General features: G+C 38.6%; 1 protein-coding gene across 6 annotated transcripts in view; it reads left to right on the forward strand.

Annotated features, from left to right (window-relative positions):
- CPEB4 (cytoplasmic polyadenylation element binding protein 4) overlaps positions 1 to 25,789 on the forward strand; it is a 56,069-nt gene that overhangs the window by 6,799 nt on the left and 23,481 nt on the right. For all 6 annotated transcript variants that reach the window (XM_059699224.1, XM_059699219.1, XM_059699220.1 and 3 more), the window contains exon 2: positions 11,082 to 11,163. In XM_059699224.1, the coding sequence (XP_059555207.1) occupies positions 11,082 to 11,163 (82 nt within the window). The remainder of the gene's footprint in view (positions 1 to 11,081; positions 11,164 to 25,789) is intronic.

Below are 25,789 nucleotides of genomic sequence, written 5' to 3' on the forward strand. Positions count from 1 at the left end.
GAAAAAATAGGGGGACAAAATCTGTCACAAAGATTGATTGATAGGGAGACATTTTAGGACTTAGAGATTATTTGTTCTTACTACAGACACAGTCACCACGGATTTGTTTTCTTAACCAGGCAAATAATTCATGTCACTTTAATAGTTCTCCTTGGGTTGTCAATTTATAGATCCTTAAAATTACAAATGCCATCTTACATTTTAAAACAGAAAGTATACTGTGTTGCCTCAGTTCTAAAAGTCATGGTGAGTTATTAAATTATCTAAAGTACAACCTCATTACATTTTTTGTTTTTAATATAGTTTTAAGAGGGGTCTTTGACTTTGTATTTATTTATACAAGAAGAGAGGAAACTAATATTTTCACTGTAAATTCCAGCAAAATTGAGATACTAGAAAAACTTTGGGAAAAGTCTACCAGATCTAATTTTAGTCTTTTTGTAGAAAGCTTTTTAACTAGGTGTAATTGCATTTCTGATGGAATAGAATTTGAGTTGAGTAGAGTTTTTGATTATATTTTGTTGTCTTCAGAGAAGCCATGGAATATGATCAACACATTGTTCCAGCATCTTTCAGGAAAAAACTGTTTATTGCAAGCATACTGATTGTGTTTTTTGCTAATTGCAACGAGAAAGATGCTACTTACTTAGTTTGTGAATTTATGCTTTTGAAAATAATCCTTATTGGTGTTCATGAGAAAGAAATGAAAGGCAGTCTTAACATTCACATATGTCTACTTTGAATTTTAAAGTCTTAATGTATTTTTTTTAAAATTGTTCTCTATGTTGCTAGAAGGAAAATAAGCTTGAAGATCCACCATCACATTTTTTCAGCACACTATTATTGTACCTTAGTTTTTTGCCCCATCACAGATAACATAACGTGTTAATGTGTTTCTCTTTAAGGCTGTGAGCCCATAACTTTAGCATTTATCTTAATTTTTCCTGATAAAACTCATTTTATATGTAATGGTTCAAAGAAAATTGTTCTTGCAGAAATTAAGGTATATTTTACCATGATAAGTTTATAGCAATATGTAATTTGTTTACTTCAAATTTAGTGTTGATTCTCTCATCACATTTTATATTGTTCAAACAGAAGGAGTTCCACTTTCAGGTTTTCAGAAAATTCTTAGTAGATAGAAAGATAAAGGTATTGATTCTATTTTTAATCTGTTCCTAAAGGTGAAACTTGAATAATTACTGAAAAAGGCTATTTTGTGAGTCCAGAAATGTAGCAGAGTGAAGCATAGGCTCTGGGTCCAGCCGTAAGTTTGACTCTATCTAAACTCTAATTATCTGCGTGACCTTGAGCAAATTGCTCAAATTCAGGAAGACGGTCCTCTCCAGGCAATACCTGACAGCGAAGGCTTACTGTGAGGTCCCTTGAATTTTTTTTTTTTTAATTTAAAGCATAGATCTCTAATTTTGAATTAAATTATGAAATTAAAATAATTACAAATGTAGCTTGGGCATCTGAGAATGGTTCAAACAATCCTTGGTATTGCTTATTTTTTGCATAGGTTTTACTTCTCAGAGAGCTCCTTTTGGATAAACTAAATGCACCCCAGGACAGATAATACCTTTAGCAGAATTACTAAATTTCTTGAAAAGAAGTTTTATAGTTGTATATTCTCTAAACTTTCATTAGCGTCGGTAGCCTGTATCTTTCAGTATTTTGAAAGATTTTACCAAGTTTGTTATTTTAAGAAATTTGAAACATTTGTATATATTACAGAAAATGATATTTTAATGAAGAGTTTGTGATTTCTTTTTTTTGCTAAGAGATAGGAAAAGGTACCATAGATTTGAATTGGGTATATTTTAGCTTTTATCCTGGAGTTGAGTTTTGGTTTTCATATTTTTATTAATTTATTTATAAAGCACCTGCTATGTTGTGGTCTAAACATAGGACTAGATATCTCATAAAAATTATTTTGATTTGGTTTATTTAATGTATTTTTTTATCTGTGCTAATCTTTGAGTAATATTGAACAAACATTTTTTTTCTCATTATAAACAAGCTAGAGGCCCAATGTGCAAGAGTAGGCCTTCGGAGCTGTGGCTGCCTTGGCCCTCGCAGCCCAGGCTTCGTCCAGAAGGTTGTCTGCTGTTCGGCCATTTGGTCGATTTGCATATTACACTTTTATTATTATAGATAAGCAACTAGCCCAGATAATTTCCTTTTATTTTAATCCATGAGCTGTTTAAAGTAAACTAATATTCAACTTTAGGTATACCAAAAACAATGTATAAATGGCATTTCTAAATATTTTATTAATGGTCCCATTTATAAATATGTACTTGTACAAGCTTCCTTGTACACAGGTGTGCTTATTTAAGTTTGGTGGCAAAGTGGTACCACAGAAGGCAGACTTGAACCTATGGGTAGCAGAATGCAGGTCCCATTACCTGTCAAAGAAACACTCCACCAGCCACTTACAGGTGCTCGCTCATGTTTACAAAGTTTAAAGTCTTCAGCTGAACAGTGCTTTTCATATTGTAGAGTAATTAGATTGGGAAATTTCTGTTTGCTGAATATTTACCGACATATCCCAATCATAATCCCTCAGCATTATATATTTGAGAGCCATATTTATGTTTAAATATTACATAACATACTTTTAATAATAGTTCTCCCAGTTGTTTTTGAGGATTGCATCAAATGCTGGTCAGTGAAATAGCTGCTATCTGTGAGAACCTTAGAAAAACAAAACAAAACCAAACCCAATATGAGAATGATGCTACTCAGAAAAATCTAATTATGGTATGGTACTCAGATCTTGGTTCCAAATATGGCTCAGCCACTAACTAGCTGTGTGATTGAGGGCGAGCCTCTCAACCGTCCTGATCTTTCATTTTCTCATTTCTATTCTCTGGTCTTCTTGAGGATAAAATGAAATATGTCTTGTGTTTAGCTTCCAGAAGATTCTGTTGTTATAAGAAAGCAAATAATCAGAAATATTAAATCAAAATCTTGCAAATAGCACATTTTCTTAAAATGTGAAAAACACTGTATAATGGGCGTAGGGTAAAGTGAGCTTAATTTTAAGGAAAAATTTTATAAACAACTATAATTTTTAAAAATAAAGTCACTGTAGTTAAATAGTAATGGGAAACAGCCTAGATGATGCCTTCTTTCTGAAAAATTTAGTGACCAACTGTTTTTTTCGCCTCTGAGTAAAGTCCCCCCCCCCAATGCCTTTTAAATTTACTATGGAAAATTTTAAGCATATTCAATAGTAGATAAAATAGAGCAAGCCCCTGTGTACATGTCACCTGGCTCCACCAACCATCAGCTCCTGGGCAGTCCTCTTCCCTCTGTCTTCCTAACCCTTTCCCTCCCTTTCATGTTATTTTGACGAAGTTCCCAGGTATTGTATCATTTCATTTATAAATCGTTTAGTCTGTGCTTCTAAAAGATAAGGAACTTCCCCCCCCTTAAAAACAAAAATGTTTTTCTTTAGTTATTTTTAAAAGAAAGATAGGAACTAAAGCAAGGCCCTTATTTCTGTCGCATCTGCTCAGCCTGTTTCACCACTCAACCTGGTGCTAATCTCTAAGGAAACCACCTTCAGGGCAGAGAAGGATGCTGGTGGTCACATGGCATCACCAAAAAAGAGATCCAGCAGACACACCAAAGCACCAGCCGATGACCAACAATTTGGGAGGAGCTTGGCCAGTTTTCCTCTCTCAGCCTTCCCTGAGGTTCAGGCTTCTGTGGTCTTGTGCATGGGCCCCTGGAAGGAGGTCAAACAGGACAGTCCTGAGAGCTTTTTGGTTGGCTCTCTGTTTTTGTGCTTTAAGAGGAATTTAGAGGTTTGGGGGTCTTTTCGGGCCTTTGGACTGCATCAAACCTTTTCATCTCTTGCTCTCTTTCAATCCACAAATGCTTGATGGTTCCAGAGGTCCCTGGAAGGGATTGCATGACCAGGCAAGCGTGCTCCTTCTCTATATGAAGTGTGAAGTCTGGTGACCTCTCACTTTGTGCCTGAGTTGAAAAGTACCTTCTGCTTCGGAGACGCAGGAGAACTAAGGATGGTGGGGTGGGAGCTATGAGGACCCAGAGAGGCTGACATTGGGCACAGGCTGCTTTGTGACAGTTTCTGTCAAGGCTCATAAAAGAGAAAAGATGACATGGGTTACAAGCCTGTAGGACACAAGCCTTGCCTATGAATAGAGAGTGTGCCTGTGGGTGACTATTCTCTCTGTGACTGTTGACCCTAATCAGGCCAGGCAGACGTGGAGCAGAGGAGCTCTGGCAGCCAGTAGGCAGCGCAATAGAGGAGCGGCCAGAAGGGCGCTCATTACTTCATTTCTTAGGGAGGAATCTTAGTAGCATTTACCTACTTCCTTTAATGACCTCTTGCCCTGAATAACTTATTAGGAAGGATAAGTCATATACTGATATTTTTGGGTTTATAGATTTGGGCTCACTTTGCTGATCTTTATGAAAATGCTCACTTTGCTGATCTCTATGAAAATGGGCTATAGGAAATATCACAGAACAGCTGAGTTATTCAGTTACAAACAATACTGCATTGACAATGCTCAATTCAGGCTCTTTTGCCATTGCACCAGAGAGCAGGGGCAGAGGGAATAGTTACTGAAAGGGTCTACTGACTGCTGGGCATTGTGCACAGGTGGTCGCAGGCCTGATCTCATTTCTCCTCACTTTCATAAGGAAAGTGTGATCCTCACTTTGCTGATGGAATCAAGGTTCGGAGACACTGCAGTGTCAAGATCACTTGTCTAGTAAGTGGTGATTTAACGCAGGTCTTGGAATGGATTTTAACTACTTCCCTCTGCCAGGCAAGGTGAGAACAAAGAGTCAGTAGGAAGAAGGGACTATTGATCCAGGAACTGAGAAATCAAGTCGAGAATGCCAGTCTGTTTTTTAAATACAGTTAAATGGTGACAAGAAATGTTTGCCTCTGTAAGGATTTCTATTGCTCAGAATGAGTGTGGGTTCTTTAGTGAAGGCTTTCTGGAGAGATCTGATTTGTCAGTTCACATGGGAGCGAATGGAGCTATTGTCCAATCAGAGAAATACACCGAGGACATTCGCTCCTTTGCTCTGTAGGGCTCTTTGCCTTCATTATAAGATGGTCATAATGAGAAAGTAGTGACTAAGGAAGGATCCCGCTCAGAAATATGAGATTCTACTAGATGTGCAGGCAAGACTTCTCTGCTCGCTGTGTGACTTTGGGGACAATTAGTTAACTTCTCATAGCTTCACTTGCCTAAAATGGGGATGATAATAGTACCCCCCTCATATGACGGTTGTGAGGAACTGATTTATGTAAGTGATACATAACTCACGTAAGATGCGCAACACTGAGCCAGGAGGAACAAGTTAGCCACTTTTATATTGGTGCAGACGATGATGGATTTACTGTATGCTACACATATGCTACCATCTGATTATGGGGATGAGTAGAGCTCGCAGTCCAGTGGGGAGATGGCCATAAGAGAGCTTGTCAATATCATGCAGGATGTCAGCCCGCTAAGGGAGACACAGGGGAAAGGGGGACTTGTGCCTGCACAAGAATGTGGGTTATCTGGAGGTGGAATCTTGAAAGTTGACCATATAGTCAACTTTTATTTCTTTATTCTTAATTGATTTTAGAGAGAGGAAGGGAGAGTAGAGAGAGAGAAAGAAACATCCATGTGAGAAAGAAGCATCCATTAGTTGCCTCCCACACACGCCCTGACCCTGGATTGGACCCACAATCTAGGTATGTGCCCTGACGGAATCAAGCCTGCCACCTTTTGGTGTACAAGACGATGCCCCAACCAACTGAGCCAGAGCCATACAGTCAATGTCTGTGGGCTTAAATATTTAATCCAAGAAGAATATTTACATTTTGGAAAATCTTGAATTAAAACTCTTATAGTTACCGTTGATTAATTATAGGCTCTACTGGCATCTCAAACTTCCTATTTATTTAGGCACCTTTTTGACACACTGGCGTAGACTTTACTTTCAAAACAAAATATTTTCCTTTCCCTTCTTCACCAGGGAAAATTTAAGCCAGAAAGAGAAACTTCCACAGGCCAGTACAGATACACAGCAGTCTGAGAGAAGTGTCCATCACAGTGATGTGTTTATAGGAATAGAATGAGTCAAGGGAGTAGCTGAATTTTGTCTTGCTTTTTTTGTTTTTTAAATATATGTGTTTTTTATTGATTTTAGAGAGGAAGGGAGAGGGAGGGAGAGAAAGAAACATCAGTGATAAAAGAATCATTGATCGGCTGCCTCCTGCACTGGGGATCGAGCCCACAACTCTGGCATGTGCCCTTGACCAGAATCGAACCTGGGACTCTTCAGTCTGCAAGTTGATGCTCTATCCACTGAGCAAAACTGGCTAGGGCTGTCTTGCTTCTTGATGTGGCTACATGCAGTTACTGTATTTTATGTTTTAGACCCAGTCTAGTATGTTGAAACATATTAACTCAAGTATAAAAGAGAGAAGAGTCAGTAATAGAATGGTCATGGCATGGTGGTTGATTTGTTGAAATTGAACTTGATTGTAATTTTTTTTCAAGTTATGACCATAGAGAGTGAAACAAAGGGCTTTGTTTTGTGATTTGAGAGCAAAGCACTTCTCTTCATAAGGAAACCTTAAAATGGTTTATGTGGAGCATTTAAGCTCGATTGTGTCATGACTGGTCACCCGGATGTAAGCTACGAATCACACCTCCAAGTACCTAATGAAGTTACCTGTTCAATGGAATTGCTTACCTCAGTGGTCCTCAAAGTGTGATGGTCCTTAGCTTCACTTGAAGACTTGTTAGAAATGTGAATTCTTGGACCCTACCCAGAGCTACTGAAAGATAAACTTTGGGGGTAGACCCAGTCATCCATGTTTTGACAAGACCTCCAGATGATTATGATGTTCTCTCAAGTATGAGAAGCACTGGCTCAGATTATCCATCTGAACATTAACAATAACAACAACAAAACCCAAAACCACGAATGATGATTTTGGTTTGTGGCCTTAATTGAATCTAGTTCTTTCTGATAGTAATAGACCACGTGGTTTCTGTGCTGCTTGTGGCTACTTCTGGAATGTTGTGAAAAGCCATATCTTGTCATCAGTTACATGCTGATGTAGGTCTTCCTATGTTGCCATGACAAGACTATTCAGGTGTGCATAATAAAGGGATGGGTCCTGCCTGCTCTTTGAAATACTAATTTGTTTTTTTCAGAAGGTTATTTTTTTTAAATCAAATTTGATTTTCATAATGACTTGTATAATTTTTCCTTTAGGAATTATCCTGTGAAGTAGAGATAGCAGAAACTGAAACCAATCAGTTACTGACATGCAGTTCCATATATTAAATATAACAATTAAGATTACAACATAAAATGCGATCTAAGCATTGTAACCAAGTTTGCTTTGCTGAGCCTTAAATAATTGATGCTCTTTTATTTTCTTTTTTTAAATATATATATATATATATATATATATATATATATATATATATGTATATATATATATATATATATATATATATATATATATATATATATAATTGATTTTTTTACAGAGAGGAAGGGAGAGAGATAGAGAGTCAGAAACATCGATGGGAGAGAACCATCGATCAGCCGCCTCCTGCACATCCCCCACTGGGGATGTGCCCACAACCCAGGTACATGCCCTTGACCGGAATCGAACCTGGGACCTTTCAGTCCGCAGGCCGACGCTCTATCCACTGAGCCAAACTGGTTTCGGCGATGCTCTTTTATTTTCATTCATGATTATTAAGCTACATGTTCTATCATCATAAGGCCTAGTTCCTCCCTCAGATTCTGCTTCTACTTTTACCTGATATTGATAAAGTTATTAGTCACTTTAAGCTTCAGTTTCTTCATCTGTGAAATGGGACAATAACTGAATATGCCTAATTATATAGGATTTTTGTGAGTAATAAATAAGACTAGACATGTAAAGCATTAGAGCTAGATAAATGCTAGCTGCTGATATTATTATTATTACTATTACTACCACTTCTACTCCCGTGGTTAGCAGTGCATAACTTAGAGATACATTTGTGATGGGTCACTGCTTTGTGCACCACATCTGTCTGTCATCTCAACAGGTGAAGATAAGGCTTCTCATCCTCTTCTTATGTTTTTAGTATTGCTGATATCATTCTAGATTACTCTATACATTTTGTTATTTCTTTAAGTTAATGAGTAATGTTTGAGTGCCTACTGTTTGTCAAACACTAGCCCCCTGGACCCTTACTGCAGAGTGTCTCATTTATTCAAATGCATGTCTTAATTAGTGTGGTCCTTTGACTGCCATGACCATTACCTCATCCAAGGAAGCACTGTCTACTTTGGAGTGAAACTTGGACTTGACTCCTGATTAAACTGCTGAACTATGCAATATCCTATCTGTGCAGTACACTGTGGCTTTTCCTTAGTCTTAGTTTTTATCATTAAAATGTGAATAATAGAACATAAGTTATAAGGAAGTTTGAGGATTAATTAAGACAGTATTAATAAGGTGCCTAGAATAAGGTAGGTACTGAGTAGATGCTCAATAAAGGGTAGTTCTGCTTTTCTCCCTATAGGCTGCCTAGAGAAACTGGCAGTGGTGAAGCAAATATAGTTGCTGGTGTTCTTTTGTTTCATAATAGATTCTTTGACCTTTTTTTGAAATCAGGCCATCCCCCTCAATGAATTGTTTTAAGTAGATTTTTTTTTTAAAGCTTGTTACTTAGCATTAAACGGTCATGGACCCCCAGCTTACTGTGGGCAGATGTGATAAACTTTGATTAGTAATTCTCATTCACATTTTTTGGTTCGTGCCATAAAATAATTTAAACTGTGAATCTTGGAAAAACACAAACTAAGGCCATCAGAAAGCTAGAATACAAGTATATTTTGGAGCTAGAAAGGAGATATTTGAGATCTCATCAAATTCTTTCCTTTCTCAGATCAGTGACGAGATCTAGAGATGAAAGTGCCCAAGGTCACGTGGCTTGCCAGTGGTGGCGTTGGGGCTTCCTAGTGTCTGAGCTCATGCCATCGATTTCTGCTGATGTTCATGTTTTGGTCATCAGCTCACGATCAGTCAAGAAGAGCTGTCACTTAACAAGGCTTCTATTTTATAGCCGTTTGCCTTCTGGGAAGTAGATCCTAGAAAATATATCAGTGGTTATGATATTTGGCCCAACTCACAGTCATAAAAGGTAAAATCAAAGAATGAACTGTAGAAATCAAAGCACTCATGATTTGGCCTTTTGGTTGTTGGTAGGAAAACCATCTCGGTGGTGCTCTGATTCCTTAAGTTTATTCCTGTCTGCTCCTCCACCTGCTGCCTAATGGCAGGGACACTTACATTGTAGTTTTTTGTTTTGTTTTGTTTTAATTGGAGGCTAAAAAATAGACAGAAAAGATCAGTTAGAGCAGTGGTTCCCAATCTTTTTTTGGCCATGCCCCACCTAAGCTTCTCTAAAATCCTGATGCCCCGTCCCCCCCATGACATATAATTCTTATTCAAAAAGTGAACTCCTATTCATGTAGAGGAAGCCTAAAAGGTCATTAACTTGGTCTAAACAAGCTTCCAAAGAACATGGTATCCATGAAAGAGAAAGATAAAAAAGCAAAAGGACAGTTGAAGTACTGAGGAAGAAATCACTACGAAATTGTTAAAAAAAATAATATGAAATGATATGAAAAAATAGCAGAGTTTCAAAATATGTAGCAGAACTGAAATGCATAAATATGTCACAATATGTATTTATATACTGTATATGAGGCCCCTAGAACCATAAGAAATGCAAAATATTCCTGTTAATAACTCATTCTCGAATTGCCCCCCCTTAAAATCAAATTGCCCGTGCCCCACATTGGGAACCACTGAGTTAGAGGGTATAAATTAATAATGATAAACATTACACCCTCTCTGAGAACAGAAAGATTGACAAAATATGTGGATTTTGAACTCTTTGAATTACCAAAGCATAAGAAGTAAAATGTTAGACAAGTGTAAAGTAGTTTATAATCATTATAATTGGTCATAAGGTTGGGTTGTGAGGGGTGGGGAGTACATACTAGGCTAGGGATGGCAAGGGTAAGGCACTTGTGCCTTTGGGTTTTGTCCCTTGCCCTTGTCTGCATCAGCAAACTGCTGAAACTGTTTCCTTCTGAATTCATGGAGCCTAAAAATCCTCAATACATTGTGTCTGAAGATCTTTGAGTTAAAAAATAATGTAAGAAACAATATCACTGAAGAGAAGGGTATGGAATCCTGCTTGTCAAATTCCTTTTTCTTTACGCTGGCTGCGGTCTGTGTGTGTGTGCTTATGCCTAAGATGCGATGGAACTGTGTATCACTGCCTCCTTTCAAAGTTTAATTTGAAAATGTTTCCATCTCCAACTTTTCACTTATCAAGCTAAGCATTAATTTTAGTTATCGCTAGTACTTTTCATCCAGAAGAATGTCAGAGCAGTTGGGTTGTTGTGTATTTTAAGATTCCTCTCCCACTCCTGAAATGCACTGTGTTAAGCCAGGATTTAGACCGCAGTGTTCTCCACGCCTTTTCTTCCCTTTAGTTTTAATGGCAGCAAAATAGACAACTTTGTCTCTTAGTGGTCTTGCAGACATTTGATGACTATTTTTAAATCGTGGCTTGTAAGAAAATAGAGCTAGTCTGAATAGCATGTGTAGATGCCACTCCAGTCAGTAACTGCTGGAACCAGTTTGGAAAGCTTTGCCATGGTATTGCGATCTTAAGAGCAGAGAAAGATTACAAATTTTATTTTTACATTCATTGAATGTTCTTTACTACTTTTTATTGTTTCTGCTTTATTAGCAAAAAGTAATGCTTCTATTGAAATTATTATTAGACATCAAATCACTCTTTGCTGAGCCCAGGGTACTTAAACTTTTGTGTTTTTGATGTTTTGTAAGTGTTCATATTAAATGTAGCAATAATGTACATTGCACAGAGAGGGAATAAAATTGCCACTTTTTGATCTGTGTCCCATCCTGTGCAGCTTATTGTTCCCTTTTATAATTAAATGCTTTTTTAAAAAGTGGTTTGTGGCTGTTTGTGTTACAGGATCGCCCCAGGACATTCGACATGCACTCCCTGGAGAGTTCACTCATTGACATAATGAGAGCTGAAAATGATTCGATTAAAGGTACTTTTAAAAATTTAACTATTTGATTTTAATAGTTTAAAATTTATACTATCTACATAATCTGATCAACACTATAGCAAATATTTTGGATTCAAATTTTGTATCTGGTCAGGTCCATCAATTTTATGTATGTTGGACTTTTTGTTAAATATTTGATAGCCACTGACTGTAGGCCCATCATGAAATTAATTAAGAGAACTGCCAGAGTACTAATTGCTTAGGGTAGGCAGTTAGCTGAAAAGACGTGAACCGTACACCTCATTGTTTTATATCTCAGGCAAAAACTGCTCATTGCCTTAAACCTACGTGTCTGACCCCATGACAGTGATGAAACACTAGAAAGAGTGCAAATGTTGGTAGATTTTTTTAGCCTAGTTTCACATTTTTTAAAATGGCCAAGGTTTCAAAGTTAAAATGATGTTTTGTTGTTCTTGAAATATGTCCTGTGTATTATGTTTAAAAAAAATAGTGCTATTTCTACTTGTCTCAGTCCTATTTCTCAATTCTATTTCTGACTGTCTGTATTATCCTGAATAAGACATGTAAGTTTGAGTAAGCCTCAATTTCATCTTTATAGCAAGGCATTTCGAATCACCCTAATAACAAGGGCTTTATAATGGGGAGCGTTAAAAATAACATACAAATGCCTGGATCCCATCCCAGTTGATGCTCACGTGTAGCCAGGGTTGAGAATAACTGAATAGATGTTTTCTAAAGGCACTTCCAGCTCTGATTTTGTGAAAACTATCCGACAAAATAATTTTTTTCTGCACAAATATATTTTACTTGAAAGTACTTGTCATCCCACTTAAGTTGTTTGTGTGTTTGTTTGTTCATTCGTTCGTTCATTCATTCATTCAGTGTTAATGAGCCTGCTTTGTGCCAGACACAGCTTGCACTGACTGAGGTCAGAAGTGGCAAGGCAGCCTGTTGCTTCAAATGGTGACCAACCTGGCCCAGTTTTTCTTTATTTTTTTTTAAATTCGGTTTATCATATTACTGATGCAGTAAAACAAAATACTTTTCAACAATTGAATAATGGTAAATTTTTTAATGAGGAAAGCTTTTTGAAGTCTGGAGAAATGAAAAATAACATATTTTAAAATGCATCCATCCAATTAGTTAACTTTGGAATAAGATAATTTTGAATGTTTTCACTGATGTCCTTGTGGAATCTTGATGGATAACTAACCAGATGCTACTGTTACTGAGGAAAGATGGTATCTCATTCAGAATTGGCCACTTCTTAGCACTTTGACTTTGAATAGTCCTTCAGCCTCTTTGACCTTTCTTTTCATTTTCTCATCAGAAAAATGCAGAGCCTAAGGTCCTTTCTAGACCAGGAAAAACTGCCTTCCTAAAGAGTGGCAGATGGAGAAATCTGAAGGAGGCCTGCGATGGCACCAGTGTCAGTGGCCTGGTTTTGTTCTCGTTAAGACATAACCATAAGCCACAGCGGAGAAAGGGTTCATGGGATCGCTCTGTTCCATTTTTTGCAACTTGCTGCAAATCTATAATTATTTCAGAATTAAAAATTAAGTTCAGAAAAAGTAGCTAAAGGACGTTTGTTTATTCTTAATGTATTCGATTCCTTCAGCAACTATTTTTTGGGGGGAGAGCCTCTTAGATACTAGATACTAAGGATAATAAATAATTAGACTTCATTTTCATGATAAGTGCCTATTTGTTTATTACAGAAAGCACAATTTACAAACAGCATCACAGAAAAGTAGTTTATTTTGATGCTCAAAGAAGCAAGCTTCTAACTAGTATTTAGGTTAGATAAAAGAGTTTGGGGGACATCTGTAATACTGTCAGCAATAAATAAATAAAATAAGAGTTTGCACACATTCTAATAGTATTAGTGGCTATCAGATATAGGCAGGACATCTCTCTCAGGTTATTTCTTCTCTCTTCTTATTGAATTTTTAGTTCTGTCTTTATGTTATATTTCCTTTTTAATATCTTCTTACTAATTTTTACCTAAATTAAGTTTCTTTCAGCTGATTCTTTAGGGATAATCAAAAGTTAAGTCTGATGACAGAAAAAAATGAAATTTGATTGGCCTAGTCTAGCAGCATAAAGATCTTGGAAAACTGATCTGTGAGAGGAAGTGTGGCAGAATGGAGTCCTATAGATCTAGATCGGGATGGCCATTCTGCCACCACATGTGATGCTGTATCTGTAAAATTCAGCATGCTGCCTCATTCATAGCAGACACTCAGTAAACAGTATCTGTTATTACTAACCATCCATAAAGTCTGTTATCATGCTTATCAAATGAGAAAGCCAGTTTCGATTTAAGCTGAAGTGCCAAGGTGACTTAAGTAAACTTTAAATGAACTTTGTGTATTGTTTCCTTCAAAGAGCAATAAAGAATTCACAGATGAGTTCATGGTCCTAAACTGCCAGATTATAATTATGCTTGACATTTATATCTTTTTTAACCAAGATGATGAACTTTATGTCACTGTAGTCTATCACTACCAAATGGAATTTTGCTCAGGGAAATAAGTTATTTCTCATCAAGCTCTCTTTATTAATTTAGATACCTGTTGGGGAAACTATGCGTACTTTTCCTTGTGGTTCTGCTTGTTTTGTGAGACTTTGTTAAAGGTGAAAATAAAAGTTGAATATTTTTAAAAGTAACACATTGATCTTTTAAAATAGAATATAAAATCTGACTATCCATTTTGAAAATAGCCTCTCCATGTGCTCTGCTTCCTTAGCAACAGAGAAAACAGAAAATGGGCATTAATTCTATGAGACTAGTAGAGAATGAAATGCCTCTCAGAAAAAATTCACTTAAAAGAATTAATTTGAGAATTAAAAATGGAACTCCCATTTGACCCAGTGATCCCACTTCTAGGAATATATCCCAAGAAATTAGAAACACCAATCAGAAAAGATATATGCACCCCTATGTTCATAGCAGCACAATTTATCATAGCTAAGATTTGGAAACAGCCTAAGTGCCCATCAGCAGATGAGTGGATTAAAAAGCTGTGGTACATTTACACAATGGAATACTACACTGCTATAAAAAGGAAGGAACTCCCATTTGCAACAGCATGGATGGACCTGGAGAGCATTACACTAAGCGAAATAAGTCAGTTGGAGAAAGATAAATATCACATGATCTCACTCATTTGTGGAATATAATGAACAACATAAACAGATCCAGAGATAGAGAAGCATCGATCAGACTGTCAAACCTCAGAAGGAAGGCAGGGGAGGTGGGGGTAAGGGGGAGAGATCAACCAAAGGACTTGTTATGCAAGCATATAAGCATAACCAATGGACATAGGCAGCAGAGGGGTAAGGGCATGGGGGGGCGGGGTGTGAATGGGAAGAAAAGGACACATGTAATGCCTTAGTTAATAAAGAAATTTTTTTAAAAGATGAAAAAAAAATTAATTTGAGAATTGTAAAAAGACTCCATATGGAGATAAATTTTATATTGGGTTTATTTTATCTTAAAAATAATTTATAAAATATATTACAGTTGACATTTATTTTTATCTTTCAATTGTGGTTCCTCATAGAAGTTCAATTTGCATGTATATGTTTAAATAATACAGCTTATATTTAGTACAAGAACTACAAGTAGAATGAATTGGTATGGCTATCTTAAATTAAGAATAAACACATATGTGCCTTTTCTTTTTGGGGAAAAAATCTTTAATGTAGTGGGGTTTTAAATTTTTATTTTAGTCATCAACAGATGGCAAAATGTTTAATATACCTAGGGACCTTCAAATACCGTTTTTGAGTTTCTTTATGAATGCCTTACTGATTGCAACTGGCTTGTTGAAAACCTTTTATCTTTTTTCTTTTTTAACATTTTAACAGATGTGTAAAAGGAGCACCTAGCCTTCATTTCATAATTCATACTAGTTTTTTTTTAATTCATACTAGTTTTTACAGTTTATTTAAAAATAGCTTTTCTAAGAATGTTAGGGCCCCTATCGTTTTCTCCATGTCCAGAGGTTCGGCTCTTTGGGAGGAAAGGGGTCCTCCCTCTACCTTATCTCCATGTCCTCGCTGTGATCAGCGGGCACGCCTGGATGTTATTTTTATCTCGCAATTATGGGTTGCCTCCTCCATAACCAAAGCCAGTGGCCATCTGCAGGAGCTCCTCCCCAGCGGCGATTTCATTTTCTTTCCTGCACACCAGTCTCAGAAGCGAAGAGCCCAAGCTGCAGACCAAGGCTGCATGTCGATCTCCCAGCTGGCAGCTTGTGCGTTGCTCCAATGTTATTAGGCTTATCAAGTCCTCTCTCTATCTGGACAGAACAATCTTTCACTGTGGTTGATGTTCAGGTGGTTATTTGCGGAATATTGTATCTTGCTGTTATTTGTGGTTTTTTTCTCGCCTGTGAAATTGGTCCTTATTGTTTAGAAATGGAGCGGCGTGAAGTAGATTAAAACCACATGTGAGCACAGCTGTTCTCAGCCTTCTGAAAAATAGGCTGGACACAGTGAAATAAAGATTCGTGAAGCTGTATTACAGCCAGTGCAGAGTAGGAGAGACCTGCAAATCACCTTTTAATCTTTCCTGGGTGTGAAGGGAATAAAGGGACATAGGTAGCAACCAAACAGCAGTTTGTGGCCTGGAAGCAGAGGGGACGGCACTTGGAATCAAGGGACAGGAAAATAGCACTTGGAAAACTCTCAGATGTTGACGGAGTAAAACCAGCCACATTTTCATCATAATGGTTGTGTATTTAATATCCTTTATATGAAAACAACTTCGTATCCAATTTGCTTCATTTCACTAGAAAGCCAAATGAGACAGGGCAATTATTGGGAGAACAAAGGCAATCTATGCATTGTCAAAACGCTATAGTTGTTCTTCAGATAACAGTTAACTAAATTATGAGTCAGAGTATCATCTTATTTGCCCTCAGCATGTTGTGAAATTGGTGTCTTTTTCTTTTCATAATGTTTCAGAATATATCTTTCAATTTTTGGAAGGAGGAGCTCAGCACATCCACCCCAATCCCTTTGAATGTCAGACTGTTTCAAAACTTAATTTAAATTTAAGCAATAGTGACCGCATTCGGAAATGCAGGTTGGTTAAAGCACCAATCTTTTACACATCCCCTGAGTGCCCAAGAAACCTCTGGCTTATGTAGAGTAAGCAGTGGGAGTAGGTAAGCCAGTTAGCCAGTACTGCCTCACTTGCTCCATGCGTTCATTTAATAAGAATTTAAGAGCTGGATCTATTTCACATATGCTATGTGTTTTAATTCCCAACTCCCGAAGGTATTGTGACCTTGCATTTAAAAATACTTTGATATCTTTTTCTTTCTTTCTTTCCTCATTAAATTTGGGGACCCTTCCCCCTATTTTTCACTACCGTGGTTTTGAAACAAATGCCTAAATGAGTGGGCAAGTGATGATACCATCTGTGCCTCTTTGTTGCTAAGCAGAAGAATTTATAATAATCTCTCTAGAAGAAAATCATGGAACTCAGTGGAAAGTTTCGTACACAAAGCCTGTTTTATTAATTTTATATAGAATTTTTTTTTATGTCACTGTAAGAGAGTGACTGTTGGGCTAGTGTTTAAATTCTGTATCTTTACAGTAGGGGAATTAAGTTAGTGCTTCTTAAAAAGGACACCATATGTAGGAAACCTGACATTTTACACAATTCTAATATGCCTATGTTCCAAACTTCAGTCCCGTAGCTCTGTTGTAGAGAACAGATGTTGTGTACTGATACAGATGTTTTAGCACAGATAGTGCATACTGACTTTATTTAGACTGAGATAGCTCTAGAAATCTTCTATGAGAGTCGCTGAAAATAGGACCAACTTTTATATCATTGAGTTATAAATTTAAATTTCAGAGTAAATACAATTTTCTAAAGGGAAAGGAACTCTTACTAAAATAAATTCTATTGCTTTAATATTAAAATGATTTATTTCAAATGGTGGTGGTGGGTATCATTTTTTATAGTATTTAAACTATTTCTAGTTAAGTCAGTTGGACTGTGGTGATTTGAGTAAAGACTATGCACTATGCATCCCAGTCCTTGTCACCTTTCCAAAGGATTATATGGGCCTTTTACTTTAAGGGAGATTTCGTAGAGCATGATACAACATGCCAGAAAGAAGAAATGGATAATGCAAACTAGCTCATTTTACTCGGATTTATAATCAAATACCTCCTTCCAAGTAAATTACCATCACTTGGGGTCAAAATGTCTTTTGGCAAGTTGGGCGATCTTTAAATATTATCAGTCTTGGAGATTCAGGGTCAGCCAGGCCAGGCGGTTGCGTAGAGCCAGGCTGGAGCCTTCCTGCCCTCCCTGGTTCTTTACTGCTGTGTTTGGATGCTACCAAGTGGTTCAAAGCCGTACAGCAGGGGAGCCGCTGAGATCTCTGGTGAGTAGAAAGTTGTCCTACTTCTAGAAGCCTCCTGAGGAACGGAGTAGGGCCCATAGCAAAGAAGACAATTTAAACTCGGCTACAATGAACTCCGTGTGTGGCTGTTCAGCAAGGATGTGATTTTCTCTCCTCCTGCACTCTCCCTGTCTGACTGCTGACATGGAATGATCCTACAGGCTTTCTCTTTTGCTTGGCTTAGTTGTGCCATAGGATGGAGCTGGGCTTCTGTGTTGAGGTAACTTCCTTTGTGAGCAAGAAGAGGGCGAGTAGTGGGGGGTGTTTGTCTTTGTATTTCTGGGCAGCGTGTGTGCTGAATTTTGCACCCGTGTCTCCTTCCTGGTTACTGTGGACCAGGACTTAGGGTCCTCAGCACTGCGTAGGCCGGGTGTGCGAATGTGTGGATTTTGAACAGTGTGACCACCCTTTTTCAGATTGGGGCTTGGTGTTGGTGTTGATTTTGTTTTGTATTTTAAGGGGAGGAGGGGAAAGGGAAATGAGGACAAAATCTGATGTGCTCATAGCATTGGACTGAACTCTTTTCCACTCTGACCTCTGAACTGAAACCAACTCAGTTCACACTAAACGCCGGTGCGCCTGGTCCTGATCCTTATCTGCCCAGTTTATTTCCATAACCTGTCCTGGTGCGGAGGAAGTAGTGATTCTCCCCCCGCACATTTGTGATTGAATATTGACATTGTTTTGATTTGCTCTGAAAATTCTATCAGCAGCTGTCACAAAGGAGAAACTTGTCTTATGTCATCCATGATGTAAGTCCATAATTACCTGAGCAGCCCCCTTATCTTAACCCTGAAAATTGAACACATCTTCTTTTGAGGCCGTGATAACTGAGTAGCCCTCTTCAAACATTGTCGAGACTCTAATTTTACCTGGTGAGAGGTGAGAGAAAGGGGGGGGGGTGGGCAGGGAGAAAGTGACAGTAAACACTTTGTGTTATTAGAAGCTTTAGGCTCCTAAGCATGTCTTTAAAAGATTCTCTTAACTCGTTAACTTTGTTTTTTTAACCATTGTATTAAGGTGAACATATTTTGTGGCTGTTGTGACTTAATTTTGTTTGACAAACATTCTCGACAGCGATTAGTAAAGGAATGAACTACATGTGACAGAAAACAAGCAGCAACCAGGTAGCAAATTAAGTGCTTTTCTGTAATGTTTTACATTTCACATTTTCTGTGTATAACTTAATAAGTAAGGTATTGCCATATGGACAGACAGTAATACTACTTTCCATTGAGAAATGAAATCTGAGCAACATTTAAGTAGTAAGGTTTTCTGACTTTGTCAACAGTTTGTTGATGTTAAATATTAGGGACCTCTTTGCCATATAAAAAAAAGTGGAGGAGGTGCGGGACATTTGTAGAGATCCATTTTGTTCATGTTTCACATCCAAATTAATAATAGTATATAGCAGTGATGGCGAGCCTTTTGAGCTCGGCGTGTCAGCATTTTGAAAAACCCTAACTTACCTCTGGTGCCGTGTCACATAAAGAAATTTTTTAATATTTACAACCATAGTAAAACAAAGATTTATATTTTTGATATTTATTTTATATATTTAAATGCCATTTAACAAAGAAAAATCAACCAAAAAAAATGAGTTCGCGTGTCACCTCTGACACGTGTGTCATAGGTTCGCCATCACTGGTATATAGTGTACCTCTTGCTATGTCACTTACTTTTCTGTGTTTTCTCTCTGTTACATAATTCTGTAGAGAGGTGACAGCTAATAGTTCCATAATGGAAGTCCTTTGGACTATGAGTAATACAATAGGGAGCTGGCGTGAAGGCCTTAGCCTTGATCCTGTATGAGACCCTGGAATGTGTTCTTTGCTGACTGTGAGGGAGGCACTGCTGTCTGTTTCATAGCTGTCATAAAAATATCCAAGATTGTCTTTGCTTTCAGTTTAGCAGCAGGAAGGACAGAACAGTTACACACTTGTGCACAAAATTACTTCTTCCTGATACGCATAGAATTGCCCAAATATTGTACGCAGTTGACTCATTTATCAGCTGTACTGGCCTGATTTGTGAATTTCTCTGCTCGGTGTTTTTCCCCCTCCTGTGGCCACTGTCCTTGCTACCAAAGTTAAAAGAGGGAAAGGAGAGAAAACTCTGAATTTGTTGCTGTTCAGCAGTAAAAATTCGCAAAAGGAATACATTTTTAGCTGGTTTTAAACTAGTTACTGCTTTCTGCATCAGACAGTGAGAGGGTCAGGCTGCCCCTGGGCTTTCTTACCGTCTGACGGACAGACCTGAATTCAGCCCATGCCTGTGCACTCCATTCTAAAACAGGCCTTTGTGTTCTTCCGGGTCCCACCAGCTAACAGTAACACATCAGTGGAACTCTGAAGGAAAGCAGCTCCATAACCTCTTTCAAATCCAAATGGGCTGATGCTAGTCGCCAGACATTGGGAAAGAGGAGGAATCAACCAATTAAAGGACCCTTTTTTAATCCTTGAGAAACCAACAGTCAAGTGCAAATCTTAATTCGGAAGAACAGTCATGATTAAGTGAAGTATGAAGAACCTAAAAAATCCAATTTCTACTGGCTGTAATATTACAAATAATAAATGTCTGCCATGCTCAGTTACATGGAGGTATTTAAATCAGCCACTTGATCTCTTATTGTGAATGATTAGAAGCTGTTAGCTTATTAACAAACAGACTTTCCCAAATTGTAAGAAATTTAAAAAGCAGCATTTAGGATTGTGTTCAAAGCTGGCTCTGCAATTCGAAGTTCTGGGGCTTTAGGCCAGTCACTTCTTTCTAGAAGTTGGTTTCCTCACCTGAAATGAAGGGATTGAGGGATTGAACTTCATGATCTTCAAATTATCATCAGCAATTCCATATAGTCTCTGTGGCATGCTCTTCCTGAGTGACAGAATTGAAGGTTCTGAGAATTGAAGGCCTGAAAGTAGCGTGTGAACTTCATGTGCGTCCTGGTGTAGCAGTATTTAATATTGGGGGCTTGTAAAGGGATAACCAAGAATCAGATTTAGTCGGCTGAGTGAGGGCTTTGTTCTAGACTGCATTGTTTCTTTTTGAGCCAGGCCTAAATAGATCATGTTTGGGAACAGTTGTTAAACTTGACCTCACGAAGTGCTTCTGTTTTTGGTGTGTGGACCGCAGGCCCCTTCAGCCGTGGGAATTATTTGATGGACCTGTGAACTCATTAGGACTAGGTATTCCAGTTAGATGATAGGGATGTCTTTTGCATACGCCTGATTATCTTCCAAAAGCATATGGATGCTGATCTCCTGAATTTAAAGGTGTTGCTGAAGTCACAGTAGCCTTTCATTTTGTGTGCTGTTCTTTGACTGGTAGTAGTCACTGGATTGGGGTTGGGGCTTCAGTTGTTACCATGATGGGGGGCCTCTCTGAAATATTTTGATCAAAGTGGGTCTTACTAATTATACAAGGTTATGAGACACTGCTCCAGAGAGCTTCCGTCATTGTTCTGCTTCAACCGCCTACCATTAGAATCGCCGTCTTTCCCAAAGGAGCAGAACATAAAAAGGAATTTGCTAGAGGAAATGGTGAGGAGGAGGACAGAGAGGACTGAGGGGACGCTTGCCGACCGGACCCGAGGTTATTCTCTCCTCTACCAGGTAGCATTTTGAACTTTGTCTCTGACATCCGAAGCCGTCCTTTGCCCTTTGAGGCAAGGCTAGGAGTGTGGACTCTTCAGGCAACATCTGGCATGACGCCGGGGGCAGGGGGAGCCGTATGGCAAAAGGCTGCCCCTGGAGTTGGGTAACATGGCAGCCCTCTTTAGGAGGGGGAGCCGGTCTTCTTTAAGCCACGTGGTTTGTGGAAGCATCTTACATCTTACTTTGTGCTTGTATTCCAATCCCATGTCATTCCGGGTGCCAGGTAGCAGATTGAAGGCCACAGCAGGCACTGGTGGACAGTTCTCCTTTTTTGAGGCACTTGTGATTTTTATCCTGTGCCCCTTCTGAAAAGTATCTCTGCCTTAAATCCTTACAATAGCCTTTTCCACGAGTTTTGTGCTCTCCATTTCACAGTGGAGAAGTTGAAGTTCAGAGAAATAAAATAGCTTCTGTAACGTGGATCCTGTAACTGGTACCTAGAGGATCAAGATAGGAACACACAGCTCCTGGGTCTATAGCTTAGGTAGTTATTGTGTAGCACTTAAGAGGGGAACAAACATAAAAAAAGGTGAACATCTTTGTCTCAGTATATTTTAGACAGAGAGTAGGCATTAAAGTTTCTTAATTTCTAGTTAGGAGACTGGGCACAAAATTTTAGAACTATGTTTTATCATAATCTACAAAAGATTCAGATCTCGCGCCTGCTGGCTTCTTATAGACAGGGCCTCAGTGGGGCGGAGGTCGGAATAGTCAGGGAGGAAACTTTCCAGGCTGGCTTTTCTTTCCTTGGTTCTGATTCACCAGGTCTGTCATGAGACCGAAGCGTGTGTGCTCCCAAAGTGATTCAGAAGTGCTGCGCTCCCTCCCCACTCCACCCTCATCCCTTCTCTTTGGAATAAGTTCCTGTGAAGTCTGAAGCTGTGGGAGGCCATGCCTTCAACAAACACCTATCAGGCATCTATCTGTGCCAGGCACTATTTTAGGCTGTTTGTATACATCAGGGAAGGAAAAACAAAGACTCCTGCCTCATGCAGCTTATCCTCCATATGGTTAGCAGATACCTTTGAATGCCTGTTGATTATTTAGTTTTGAAGCCTAATAAGAGAAAGACTTGGCACCTTAGGTATCAACAGAATGTGTATTAATTAAGCGATTAGCGTTGACAATAGATGTGTGTGTAGAAAGCCAGCCAGTGACTTTGCAGATTGCCTTTTGGGGTTTGGACTTTAGTCTCCAGTTTTAGGAGTGGCTTATCTCTCTAAACTTCTCAATCTCTTACAAACAGCCTAACCTGTGGTCCCCAGGGATTTCTTAAATTTGTCTTGATCTCTTTTATTCATGCTCGATTCAGTACAGAGAGAAATTTCTCAAACCACTTTACCTTAGGCCACTTATACAATTCTTGATGCTCACTCACTGGTTCTTTTAAAACATGCCTCTTGTAATACGTCCTGCTTTTAATCAATCTTTGTGTGAGATAGGAGAATTTTAATTTGCTGCCTTGGCTTTTTCTTAAAGCTTTTCTATTACCAGTTGGTCTGTTTTCCACCTTTCCCCCCCATTATATTATCCTTAAACAAACACACAGACACCCACAAAAAACTGCCTTTGACTGGTTTAGTTTGGACAAAAACTATCCCTAGTTTTTTAAAGCTAAAAAAATTACCATTAATCACTGGTATCATAACATCCTCTTAAGGCAAGCTATCTTGTTGCTCTGTCCTCTAAATGTAGCATCTAAAGTCAGAAGTCTTCTGGCAGGGCTAAAATTAGCCTTCCTGCTTGCTGGCTTGTTGTTCCTCTTACTGGCAGTAGGAAATCTTTTGAATTCCTTAATTAGGTCAGCTCTGTGCTGGCCTCTCTCTAGACATTCCCTTCTGCCTGAAATTCTGAGATGCTTTTAGATCTTGCAACTTTTCACCTGCCCTGAGTTAGATTCAAAGCCACCTTTTATAGGGAACCTTCCACAGTCTGTAGAAACCCATATCATTGACTTTGCTTATCTTACAGATAGAGGTTATTTTCTTTTACCACTTCACAATCTGTTTCAACTCTCGTATCTCAATTGAAAAATTAAATGTGATCTTTTTGTACAAAAGGAAGATGCTCCTAGATTTTATTAAAAGGGAAAGTGTTAAGTTCAATTTTTGAAGTTTTCATTTTTAAAATAGTACTTCTGCTTTGCCAGTGTGGCTATTATAAAAGTAAGGAGTTAGGTTTTTTCCCTCTTCTCCCCCCCAGGGAAGAATTATATTCATGTTTGTAACCAAAACACTAGCAAATTCTCATTTCTCTGAAGCTGAAAAAAAACCCAGATGGCTACTCCCTTCTCCAAGGTTCCAGTTTGGGTCTTATGTGGCTAAAAGGAATCCTTCCTCTCTGTCTCTCACAAGTGGAAATTTGTTGGTTATCTCTGGCTTATAGTTGGGGAGGGGGAATGAATTAATATTAATTGAGCACCTACTGTATACTGGGGATTTTTCTGGGCATTCTGCAAAAATTGTCTCATCAATTTCTCCCAATAGCCTTTTGAGATAAATGGAAATTTCCTTGTTTTACTGAAGTTCAAAGAAGGAAAGTAATTTGACCCAGGTCACAAGATGGGATTGGTCTCACTCTCCACCCTGTTCACTGCATGTTCCATGGCAGAGGGACCACCCATCGCTGCTTTGCTTCATTCATTCATTCATTCATTCAATAGCTATTACTGAGCACCTTTCCCTGCTCCAAGCTCTGGTATGTAAGATCCCAAAATCTACCCGGAAAGATCTTGTTGCCCTAGAGCAGTGGTTCTCTCAACCTGTGGGTCGCGACCCCTTTGGGGGTCGAACGACCCTTTCACAGGGGTCGCCTAAATACATCCTGCATATCAGATATTTACATTACGATTCATAACAGTAGCAACATTACAGTTATGAAGTAGCGACGAAAATAATGTTATGGTTGGGGGTCATCACAACATGAGGAACTGTATTAAAGGGTCGCGGCATTAGGAAGGTTGAGAACCACTGCCCCAGAGGAAGAGATAGTTTAGAAATAGGTCATTTAAATACAGTGTAACAAATGTCCAGGGGGTTGTATGGAGCACGTGGGTTATCTGAACCTGAGAGCGGTGGCTTATGATAGGAAAACTAACCACAGAAGGTGGGGCTTACGAGGGACACTAACTGGGCAGAAGGGTGAGGGTTTGAGTGGTGAGACTAGGGTAAAGGGGGAGGAGGGCATTCTAGACAAAGGGAGGAACTCAGAAGTAAATGTTAATGAGCCAGTGGTTCTGACGGACTGAAGTACCTAATATGGGAAGGGAAATGGCAGTGTGGAGAGATGAACCTGGAGAGAGAGGCAAGGAAAGTCAGTATTTTTGTAAGCCCTGATTTTTAAACTGAAAGCCAGTTCTGTCCCAGAGAGGGTTTTGTTTGGCCTAAACTCTTTGTATGCATTTATTAATTTAAATGACTTTTTTTGGGGGGTGGGGGGGAGGGAAGCCTCTCTAGTGGATGTCAGTCCCTGCCAGTCCCCCCCTTGTGGTATTGCATGCAAAAATCTTTACTGGAAGTTGATTGTATCACAGACAGGTCAGGAGGGAGAATAAGATTTTGATTTGGGGAATTACTTTCAGGTCAGTAGAATAAATTATTAAAAATAGTTATCTTTATATCATTCAATGGTAGAACATATTGAATACGTTTTTGTTAGTGCATATTGATATGTGTTCTGCATTTGTATAAGCATAAAGTTGGTACTCCAAAACTGAATTCATTACACATTTCTTGAGCCTTGCTATGCACTGTCTAGGCCACCACAGCACCTGCCAGTCTCTGGCAGCATTGGTAAAAACAGATATGGGAAGGCAGGTGGGCACCTCCTTTAAAAAAGTATTTATTGCCCTAACCGGTTTGGTTCAGTGGATAGAGCGTCGGCCTGCGGACTGAAGGGTCCCAGGTTTGATTCCGGTCAAGGGCATGTACCTTAGTTGCGGGCACATCCCCAGTAGGGAGTGTGCAGGAGGCAGCTGATCGATGTTTCTCCCTCATAGATGTTTCTAACTCTCTATCCTTCTCCCCTCCTCTCTGTAAAAAATCAAATATATATATATATATATATATATATATATATATATATATATATTTTAAAAAAGTATTTATTGCAGTGTGGCTTTGACACACTTAGCATGAAATAAATAAAACTAGCAAGAGCAAGGTAGCAGGAGTACCTCAGCGACAACAAATGCATGTGTATGTATATACACATCTATGAGTTATGTGTGTAAATCTTGGATCTACCTTAGACATGGGCCTAAGCCCACACGTATCCCTTTCCCTATTAGAAATTTGTAATGATGTTCACTGAAGACCCCTGCCTTTTCTTTGGAGTATCAAGTTTTTACAATGTGAGTCAATTAAAACATTAACTTAGAATTTCATGCTACTTGTCACTTTAGAGGATTGCATGGCTATCCATCTGTATTTTGGACAACCTGGTAGCTATCCCCCATTGTCATTCCTTGGCCTGCACCATGCCACCAGCAATGCTGGCATGATTCTGAAAAAGGTCACAGCATGACATCTAATAGCCCTGGAGAGCATTTGATAATTTTGCTGT

This window comes from Myotis daubentonii, chromosome 5 (assembly GCF_963259705.1).
Source record: "Myotis daubentonii chromosome 5, mMyoDau2.1, whole genome shotgun sequence".
Lineage (NCBI taxonomy): Eukaryota > Metazoa > Chordata > Mammalia > Chiroptera > Vespertilionidae > Myotis > Myotis daubentonii.